Raw genomic sequence first — 10,215 nt, forward strand, 5'->3', positions numbered from 1 at the left:
GTCGACAGTCTCCAATGTCTCCATCTCCGACTCCGACTGACGTTTCAAAACACGAGGATGCGAACGTCGTCGTCCGTCGTCTCGCGATCGTGAGAAGCGACGGGGCAATGTCGCGGTCGTTGCCGAAGTAACGTCGCGTAAAATGAGACGGCATGTCCCGTTCGGCGCGACTCCTTAGCGGGCTGCTCGTCCTCCTCCCGGTGATCGCGCTGTCCGATGGCGCGGACACATACGAGGTCGACTGCAATAACCTACGAATGGGGCAGTACATCTGTCCTCATCCCGATTATGATTTCATAGATCCGAAGACGCAGCAACCGCGCGGCTGCACCAAGGAGAACAAGGCCAAAGGTAGGGGGGGGGCTCTACCTCTCGAACGGCAGAATCTCTCGGTGTCTCTAACCTCAATCTCTCCTCCGCGTTACGTTCTTTCGCACTTTCGCACTTTTATATTTTTTCCCGGCGTTTTATACTTTTATTTACAGTAGTTTTGTTTTGTTCGTGATCCTTCGTTTTGCGTTGCGCGGTGAATGTTTTTTTTCCTCATATTATCGTACATCCGGAAATAACGGTTTGCGAGCGAGCGAATCCTCGAAATTATAATTCTGACGAAACTGAACGTAATTTCTCGTTTTCCACAGTGCTGTGTCTAGCTGCCGATCGCCTCGTCTGCATAGAAACGAAGAATAACACGTTCAAGAAGGATATACCGTGCAAATGGACGTAAGTGTGACTTTTGGATGTCCATAATTAAGTACTTCAGGTTTGTTGCAAGATTTTTTGATGTTCACGTTAGAATTGTCACTTTCAGAAATGGATATTCCTTTGAGACGTCGTTGCTGCTGTCGATATTTCTCGGTATGTTCGGAGCGGATCGATTTTACCTCGGATATCCCGCCCTGGGCCTGCTCAAGCTAAGCACGCTGGGATTTCTCTTCCTTGGCCAGTTCGCCGACGTGATTCTGATAGCCACGCAGATCGTAGGGCCGGCGGACGGCTCGCACTACGTGATGCCATATTACGGCGCCGGGATTAACATCGTAAGGAGCAACAATTTTACGTACAGAGTGCCACAATATGACTGCTGAGAGCAACCGGTATACCCGAAGCGCATAAATGACGACTTCTCTAAAAATATATGATTGTATAATAGCTTCTGCTTCTGTCGCGAGCAACGATGTATAAATCCTAGAATGGAGTTCTATTTCGTTTTATATATATTTCAATGTAAATTAATCTTTGTATCCTATTCTAATAGATAAGCCGAGCTCGTTAACTTGTAGATATTCGTCTCTCTCAACGAAAAACACTGTATGTATAAAGATTTACTGCTGATTTACGTATTGTCAATTGATATAATTAAATAATAAACTTTGTTTTTATTTCTAAGGCTCTCCGTCGTTCATTGTGCTTTGCAAATCCGACCGGAGTTTTTCTCAGAACACAAATATCAAACTGTCGAATACCGCAATTATGACTCAGTCGGCCTTGAGCGATTTATCGCGAGCTATACTTTGTAATGTCGATGCACCGACGTAATTCGATTCGTGCGATCCCGCATTTGTTCCCAATCTCTCGTTCCTCTGATATAAATGCGAAAGCAAGAAGCGTTCATTATTATCCTTTTATTTTCGTGCGGGCAGCTCGGTAACGGCGTTTCGCGCACGAACATCTCGCGTTCTCGGAAATCCTGAGACGATGCCGATCGAAGATGCGTTGTCACTTCGCCTTTTGTACATATTAACCGGCACGTTTCCGATATGAAAATATATAAATCCGCACACCTCCACGACGAGCTCTTTAAAGTTATCCCCTCGCGATTGAAAAGACAGACGCGTTTCGTTAAATCGGTATTCGGGACGGCACGTCGGTTGAGAAACGAGCCGCTTCGTACGATGACTTCAACTATGAAGACTCTACTTCTACCGCTCGGAATCTTACTATTAATTGCGATAGTATATCGTTCGTCGAGCAATTCTGGAGTAAGCAATTTTATCATCGCAATGCAATACGTATCTAAACATCTAATTTTCAAGAACGGAATAAAACTAGAATATGTTTCAAGAGAAGTTTGTGAATCTAACAGAAGAAGCGTTATTGAAATTTCCAAGTATATTAAAAGAAAAAATAAATTGCAAATATATTATTTTTCATATATAATACATTTATTTTTCAAATAATAAGGTGTAAATTTTATTAAGCGCTTTACTGTGTTAATCTTTATATCGAAGGAATAATTTTTGCAGTACACTGATGATACAGAAAGAAACGCTGTGGAACTGCAGGTAATCCGGCGTCGACGAACACTTAAGCCCTTTGTTGCAAGTATACATTGTTGCAAGTTAAATCAGTACTATGATCGAGAGGAAGGACGTTGCCTGGGCGTGCCAGGAGGCGGCAAGGTGCTTCACGTTGAAAACAGACGATCCTGTGGCCTCAACGTCCTGAAGCCGCATTGCAAGAGCTCTCTATATTATCACATCTGCAAACGCGGTAAATCAATCCTAGCGCAGTGTGCGAGCGGGCAGATCTTCGACAATCGTCTGCAACGATGTGTCTACTACGATTCAAGCAAGCTAACTCCCAATATCATCCCACCGGATAGCTACATGTATTTCGATCGCGTTAGAGTGCCAAGCTGCACGAGATCCGGCCGATTTCCCGTGCTCGGCCACTGTTCTATGTTTTACACGTGCGACACGAACGGACATCGATTCTATCAGAGCGTTTTCAAGTGTCCACGGAACACGGGGTATCAAGTGGACAGAGGAGTCTGCAACGTTGTGCCGGACTGCCAGAACAATAACTCGGTGGATACAATATGTGTTCCGGATGCGCCGGGCGAGAATGTGGAATCTCCAAGTGTCGATGAAGCTGAAGAAAGAAATGTAAAAGAAACCTCTGAAATACTCGATGAAAGTACGGCCAGCGTAGACGATCCTATTGTAGAAAAGAAGGAAAATGTAAATTCTAAAATTTATGACGATATTATTATTACTACCCCTGGAAGTATAACAGGCACACTGTTAGAGAATAACGATAATGATAGCAATATGGATGTATCGGATTCAGTGAAAGAAGTTTTAGTTCCTGACGGTATTGACGAAGAGATAATGCACAGCCAAGTTCCAAATCTGGCTGAACCTGTGCAAAAAACATCTGACAAAGGACAAAACGAGGAGAACGAATCATCGTCATTATTAACGACAGAACTCAATGATGCACCGCATTCTGTCACGACTTCTACGACCTCAATCAAACCGGAGTATCGTGCAAATGCTGACGTGGACAGTGAGACGACTGACACGACACCGTTTTCTTCGGGCAGCTACGTATTATCAAAATTAAATAAAGCAACACCAGATGTAACCACAGAACAGTATAAAAATATCGAAGACAGCACAATGACGCTATCAAATTTCAACACTGAAACAATTAATCCGGCACCAGCAATAAATGCACCAGAATTCCCTCCAATTAGCGATGTATCACCGAATATAGATGAAAAAATGCAAGATGTACCTACGGAACAATATAAAAATAACGAAGACAGTGCTGTAATTCCATCGAATTTCAATACAGATCCATACTCGGCATCAACAATAAGTGATGCATCAGAATTCCCTCCAATTAGCGATGTATCGCCGAATATAGATGAAAAAATGCAAGATGTACCTACGGAACAATATAAAAATAACAAAGACAGTGCTGTAATTCCACCGAGTTTCAATACAGATCCAGTTGATCCATACTTGGCACCAACAGTAAGCAATATACCGGAATCCTCTCAAATCAGCGAAGTATCACCGAATACAGGTGAAAAAATGCAAGATGTACCTACGGTACAATATAAAAATAGCGAAGACAGTGCTGTAATTCCACCGAATTTCAATACAGATCCATACTCAGCACCAGTAGTAAGTGAAATATCAGAATCACCTTCAATCAGCGATGTATCATCGAATATAGATGAAAAAATTCAAGATGCGCCTACAGAACAATATAAAAACGATGAAGACAGTGCTGTGATTCCACCAAATTTCAGTACAGATTCGGTTGATTCGTACTCCACACCAACAATAAGTAATGTACCGGAATCCTCTCCAATCAGTGATATATCATCGAATGTAGATGAAAAAATGCAAAATGTGCCTACGGAACAATATAAAATTAGCGAAGACAGTGCTGTAATTCCACCGAGTTTCAATACAGATTCAGTTGATCCATACTTGGCACCAACAGTAAGTAATATACCGGAATCCTCTCAAATCAGCGAACTATCACCGAATACAGGTGAAAAAATGCAAGATGCGCCTACGGAACAATATAAAAATAAAGAAGATAGTGCTGTGATTCCACCGAATTTCAATACAGATTCGGTTGATTCGTCCTCGGCACCAACAGTAAGTAATGTATCAGAATCCTCTCCAATCAGTGACGTATCACCAAATACAGATGAAAAAATACAAGATGACCACCTTACGCAACAATATAGAAATAATGAAGACAGCGCACTGATTCCTCCGAATTTTAATACAGATTCGGTTGATCCATATTCAACACCAGTAGTAAGTGATGTACCAGAATCCTCTCCAATCAGCGACGTATTACCGGATATAGATAAAAAAATGCAAGACGCGCCTACGGAACAATATAGTAACGAAGACAGTGCTGTGATTCCACCGAATTTCAATACAGATTCAGTTGATTCGTACTCGGCACCAACAGTAAGTGAAATACCAGAATTTCCTTCAATCAGCGATGTATCATCGAACATAGATGAAACAATTCAAGATGCGCCTACAGAAAAATATAAAAACGATGAAGACAGTGCTGTGATTCCACCGAATTTCAGTACAGATTCGGTTGATTCGTACTCCACACCAACAATAAGTAATGTACCGGAATCCTCTCCAATCAGTGATATATCATCGAATGTAGATGAAAAAATGCAAAATGTGCCTACGGAACAATATAAAATTAGCGAAGACAGTGCTGTAATTCCACCGAATTTCAATACAGATCCATACTCAGCACCAGTAGTAAGTGAAATACCAGAATCACCTTCAATCAGCGATGTATCATCGAACATAAATGAAACAATTCAAGATGCGCCTACGGAAAAATATAAAAACGATGAAGACAGTGCTGTGATTCCACCGAATTTCAGTACAGATTCGGTTGATTCGTACTCGACACCAACAATAAGTAATGTACCGGAATCCTCTCCAATCAGCGACGTATCGCCGAATATAAATGAAGAAATACAAAATGTGCCTACGGAACAATATAAAAATAACGAAGATAGTACTGTGATTACATCGAATTTCAATACAGATTCAGTTGATCCGTACTTGACGCCAACAATAAGTGACGTACCAGAATCCCCTCCAATCAGCGAAGTATCACCAAATATAGATGAAAAAGTGCAAGATGCGCCTACAGAACAATACAAAAACAACGAAGAGGACGCATCGAATTTCAATACAGAAATGTATAGTAAAGATGATAGTGCAGTAACATTACCAAATTCCAACACTGAAGTAGTTGATCCGAGTTTAACATCAGCGTTAGATTATATACCAGCAACCACAGATAGTCCGAGGAATGATGATTCTGATGTATTATCCCCTACGTCGACACCTGTGATTCTGCCATCACAAACAGCTATTGATCAGCTTACTACAGAAGGATCACTTGAAGCTATTCCCTCGATAGACAGTAAACTTGCAGACACCAGCTTATCTACACCGGATGAAGTCGAAAGTATTTCTACCTATTCACCTGAAAATACTGACGATTTATATTTAACACCGACTCCGAGATCCACTTTGATTTCGAAGGAAATAACCGCACCGATGGATATTGCAACTACAATATCTTCCATACAAGATCAGTCTATTTCAGACACAGATCTGGTAATGCAAAATGGTAAGGATAGCATGGAAGCACCTGCTTCTTTCACTGAATAACATACTAATTATAAATAAATATATATCTTAAATAAATTCACAATATATAATATACTTTCGTTAGAGTATGTAGATATATCGTTAAAAAGTGCATGCGTATATATGATATGAATATTATGTGAAGGTAAAATAATAATTTATTATGATTCGTAATTTGATTCCCGTTTCTGAGGTAGTCATGAATAGAATACATATACATAGTACATAAATCCATTTTCCTATACAACCAACGAGATAGAAAGAAAAAATTATTTTACAAAACGAGAGGAAATATAATAATAAATAATATCTTCTTACCGATTTTTTTTTTTACATTAATCACATTTGTACTAATATAATTTGCATATTCTAAGCCTTATTACTCTCTTACACGTTTTCTTTTTCTTGCTCGTTAACGAGTGTGTGATATACCCCTTTCCGTTTAATTAATTCCGAATGTGTGCCCATCTAAGGAAAAATATATATTTTATTTATATATTAATTACCTATGAGGATTCTAATAAAGATATGTTAATTTTATCGATTAAAGCATACCTCCACAATGATACCACGTTGCAACACGACAATTACGTCAGCTCCTTTAACGGTACTCAACCTGTGAGCGATTACAAGCACTGTTCTGCCTCTCGTAACATTTTCAATTGCTTTTTGAACGATCCTCTCACTTTCATAGTCCAACGCGCTAAACATAGACAATAGATAAACACCAAAACAAATCTTACAATCTCCTTGCAATTTCCTACCTTGTTGCTTCATCCAGAATTAATATAGACGGTTGTTTTAACAAAGCTCTGGCGATAGCAACCCGTTGCTTTTGTCCACCAGAGAGCTGCGTGCCTCTTTCTCCAACTTCTGTCGCGTAGCTGTCTGGGAATTTCGTTATGAATTCGTGCGCATTTGCTTCTTTAGCTGCCTCAATGACCTAAATTGATTAAGCTATTTAAAAATAGTAAAATATTTCATGCAGTAATACTCATATTAATTTCAATACTTTATTACCTCTTCATCTGTTGCGTCTTGCCTTCCGTACCTAATATTTTCCATGATACTGGTGGCGAATAAAGTAGGCTCTTGATTTATATAACCCAAAACATTGCCTCTGAGATAAGTTGAGTTGAGAGATCTGATATCTCGACCGTCAATAGTAATGGAGCCTTCGTCGACGTCATAAAATCTGTACCGTTTTACATATAAATTTCAAGTAAAATATGATCGTCATTGGATTCGAAAATGGATCGTACCTTTCTAATAATGCAGCCACTGTTGATTTACCGTTACCGCTAGTGCCGACAATAGCCACGGTTTTTCCAGCGGGAATGTGTAAGTTGAAATTTTCCAAAATGACATAATTAGGTCGAGTGGGATAGCTAAATGTGACATTTTTGAAAACTATATTCCCTGCCAGGGATTTATCCGCGATTACGTCACCACCGGTCATCATTGGCGAAGGCGGCATATCTAGATACTAAAAGAAAGAGACAATAAAATACCTACTTTATAAATTCTTTCTTATAAATAAAAAACTGCATAATCTAAATAAAAATTACCTGGAAAATCCTGGCCCCCGCACTTTGTCCTCTGACAAAGGTCCCGAAGAGCACCGACAACTGACCTAAGGACTTCTGTATGGTTTGCGTAGCCATTAAAAATGCCATGAGATTTCCCGGGGACAATTGTCCCGTGGAGAGTAACTGCCCACCAAAATATAACGTGGACAGTAAGATACCGTTGAGCAGTAAATTCGTTCCTGCTTGAAAGAAGCTTATACCGAAAGCTAATCGTTCGTATAAATCAGACGAACGTTCGATCTCCTTGTAAAACATTTCCGCCTCTTTCTCTTCAGCGGCGAAAGCTCTCACCTGACAAAGAAAAAAAAGCGAGTGTAAGGAGTGTGGTATTAAAATTTTTGTAAGATACCTTTTTAGTTGATCATTTATTTGAAGTACCGTTCGGATATTTTGTATGGCTTCTTCGCACACGGCAGTAGATTTTGCGACTTGACTTTGCGCTTCCATCGACAACTTGCGCAAACTCCTTCCCAGGAGAGTACCGACAAAAATTATTGGGGGCAAACTGAATACCACAAGAGCGGTCAGTTGCGGTGATATCACTATTACAGAGATGATACAACCGATAATTTGCGCGAAGCTTCTCAAACCTTGAGAAATGCAAGTCTTAAATGAACTTTTAAAATCCTGAATATCACTGGTCAATCGACTTACTGTTTCACCAGAGCGTGTTTTGTCAAAAAACGCTATGTCTTGCATAATAATTGACTTGAACAAATCCTGACGTAAGCTCACTGCGACCCTTTCGCCAACGTGTGAAAGAGTATAAATATATATAAAGGTAAAAAATGCCTAGAAAGATAAATATTAGAATTTAATTACGACAAGTATGGAATTTAGAAACACTGGGAAAAGAATATTGTTTTAATTATCTTACTTGCGCCAAGTACACGCGTCCCAAAACGAAAGCTGGCTGAGTGAGCTGCAGAATGACATGTTTTGCAGAATCGCTTTTGTTCTGACATATTTCAGTCAGCACATTTATGACACTTCCAACGCACTGCGGTATTTGTATGTTTAACAGTGCTACTATTAACGCGCTCTACAAAGTAGTGGATTGCCGGTATGTAATTTGCAACAATATCAGATTCATTTAATTATACTTTTGCCACATTTATAAATACTCACTGATAGTGCCAGTAACAAGTACCAGATGTGCGGGTATAAATATTTGAAAAATTTTGTCCACTCAAAAGTCAATTCAGGCTCGGTCGGAGTGACTGGACTTATGTCGCTTATCCTTCTAGCTTCTTTACAAAACACAATTTGATTACATGACTTTAAAAGACAAGCGGTCGTTATCCCAAGTCCACCAAATTTCAATATGCACGAGGAGAGCTTCGACTCATTCAGATTTTCTCTTCGAGTAACTTTAGTGAATTCACGCTTTGCTGCTTCCCATACATTTTGGCTCCTTCCCCGCAGAACACATTTCTGCAAGGAATACCTGAAATCAATTTAATAAAAACCGATTTAATATCATCTAAAGTGAAAAGTTATCACACTGTGCTAAATAATCTTAATTTTATAAATGTAGAATTTATCTATTGTTATAAAAATAAAGTAAAATAAAGGTAAATACACACAAGTAATTTTTATACATTTTTACGTTCTTTAGACATTTATGCGGCACAGTCATAATACAAAAATAATTTATAATTATTAATTACCTTGAAATCGTGGAGCTATTATTATGACAAGTGAATAACGCGGCGCGTAACACAGACATTCTTAGGATAACAATTCGTATTATTATCAAACTGACACCTATTAATTAGGCCGGCACGTATCTCGCATATACTTCGCGTTTATTAAATTCGCGACCACATACATCACAATTAATATCACCGCGATAATTTTCACGTAGGCGACGCGACGACGGAATTTTCTTTTCAATTCGGATTCGGACACCGAGAGAAGGTTAGGCTAATAATATCGCGACCAAGGGCGGCGCCATGTTTCAACGCGACCGTCGAGCGTCTCGTAAGCTTCTCACAGATGGCTCTCGATGTATCATCGAGGAAGGCAGCTTATAGGCAGCTCGCTTGCCTCGTTTCTATGCGCCGCGCGCGAGCGCGTACGCGGAGTTCTCCCCGTAGTGCGCGTTTCGAAATTCGCGATTTCGCGTAGAGGCGAGTTGAAACAACGAATTTATCCCCGACGTCTTGTTCTCGGCAGTGCCCGGCGAGGAATCGCGAAGAAAGGCGGCTCCGAGAGGCTCGCGGCTGTGACAATCGCGCGTCTGGAGCAAACAGGACGGACTCCGCCGTTGGGCCTGCACTTTGCGACCTTCGCGCGTCCTTGCAAGGTAAGATCAAGATTCTCTTGCTCGCGGAAATATCGATTTGGCTCGACGGAGAGACAGAATTATCGCAATCACGCGCATCGTTTATTGCGACGGATCGACAGGCATGGAAACTGACAGATGCGACCATTCTTTCGCGTGAGATCTACCGGAGAGGGTCCGGGAGAGGGAGGGTTGTAATTTAGCCGTCTGGTACGACCGCCGCTCTTTCTTTTTACTCGCAACTTCTCCCGGAAGTTTGCCACGTGGCCCCGAGAACCACCCCCCCCCCCGTCGCGTGTAAAATATTTTCCTCGCCGCGAGAGAAAGTCGGAGGCTCGAAAATTGCGCCTCGACGCTCCCGGCCCCTCCGCCGAATGAATGGCGTGCG

At 40.8% G+C, this 10,215-nt stretch overlaps 3 protein-coding genes across 3 annotated transcripts; 2 read left to right on the forward strand and 1 right to left on the reverse strand.

Moving 5' to 3' along the window:
- Bisc (TM2 domain-containing protein 1 biscotti) lies at positions 1 to 1,390 on the forward strand. Its single transcript, XM_077424850.1, has 3 exons — positions 1 to 351; positions 642 to 723; positions 812 to 1,390. The coding sequence occupies exons 1-3, from the start codon at positions 153 to 155 to the stop codon at positions 1,086 to 1,088; spliced, it is 558 nt and encodes a 185-aa protein (XP_077280976.1). The 5' UTR covers positions 1 to 152; the 3' UTR covers positions 1,089 to 1,390.
- Positions 1,391 to 1,538: 148 nt separating this feature from the next.
- LOC143907838 (uncharacterized) lies at positions 1,539 to 6,047 on the forward strand. Its single transcript, XM_077424848.1, has 2 exons — positions 1,539 to 1,982; positions 2,247 to 6,047. The coding sequence occupies exons 1-2, from the start codon at positions 1,761 to 1,763 to the stop codon at positions 5,970 to 5,972; spliced, it is 3,948 nt and encodes a 1,315-aa protein (XP_077280974.1). The 5' UTR covers positions 1,539 to 1,760; the 3' UTR covers positions 5,973 to 6,047.
- A 39-nt stretch (positions 6,048 to 6,086) lies between these two features.
- Positions 6,087 to 9,496, reverse strand: LOC143907839 (mitochondrial potassium channel ATP-binding subunit). Its single transcript, XM_077424849.1, has 10 exons — positions 9,211 to 9,496; positions 8,669 to 8,987; positions 8,418 to 8,582; positions 7,919 to 8,332; positions 7,520 to 7,831; positions 7,214 to 7,437; positions 6,972 to 7,146; positions 6,716 to 6,894; positions 6,507 to 6,654; positions 6,087 to 6,419 (listed from the first exon to the last, which is right to left on the reverse strand). Exons 1-10 carry the CDS (start codon positions 9,267 to 9,269, stop codon positions 6,339 to 6,341), a joined length of 2,076 nt encoding a protein of 691 aa, XP_077280975.1. The 5' UTR covers positions 9,270 to 9,496; the 3' UTR covers positions 6,087 to 6,338.
- Positions 9,497 to 10,215: the final 719 nt, after the last annotated feature.

The sequence above is a fragment of the Temnothorax americanus genome, unplaced genomic scaffold (assembly GCF_048541705.1).
Source record: "Temnothorax americanus isolate GAGA-0224 unplaced genomic scaffold, ASM4854170v1 Scaffold9, whole genome shotgun sequence".
In the NCBI taxonomy this organism is placed as follows: Eukaryota; Metazoa; Arthropoda; class Insecta; order Hymenoptera; family Formicidae; genus Temnothorax; species Temnothorax americanus.

Bases quoted from the DNA above. Each gene is read 5' to 3' on its own strand.
- LOC143907838 (XM_077424848.1), top strand. From the start codon at position 1,761: ATGAAAATATATAAATCCGCACACCTCCACGACGAGCTCTTTAAAGTT. The intron at 1,983-2,246 runs GTAAGCAATTTT...TAATTTTTGCAG, and splicing joins GTTCGTCGAGCAATTCTGGA to TACACTGATGATACAGAAAG.
- LOC143907839 (XM_077424849.1), bottom strand. From the start codon at position 9,269: ATGTCTGTGTTACGCGCCGCGTTATTCACTTGTCATAATAATAGCTCC. The intron at 6,895-6,971 runs GTAATAAAGTAT...TAATCAATTTAG, and splicing joins AAGACGCAACAGATGAAGAG to GTCATTGAGGCAGCTAAAGA. The intron at 6,420-6,506 runs GTATGCTTTAAT...ATTTTTCCTTAG, and splicing joins AACGTGGTATCATTGTGGAG to ATGGGCACACATTCGGAATT.
- Bisc (XM_077424850.1), top strand. From the start codon at position 153: ATGTCCCGTTCGGCGCGACTCCTTAGCGGGCTGCTCGTCCTCCTCCCG. The intron at 352-641 runs GTAGGGGGGGGG...CGTTTTCCACAG, and splicing joins CAAGGAGAACAAGGCCAAAG to TGCTGTGTCTAGCTGCCGAT. The intron at 724-811 runs GTAAGTGTGACT...TGTCACTTTCAG, and splicing joins GATATACCGTGCAAATGGAC to AAATGGATATTCCTTTGAGA.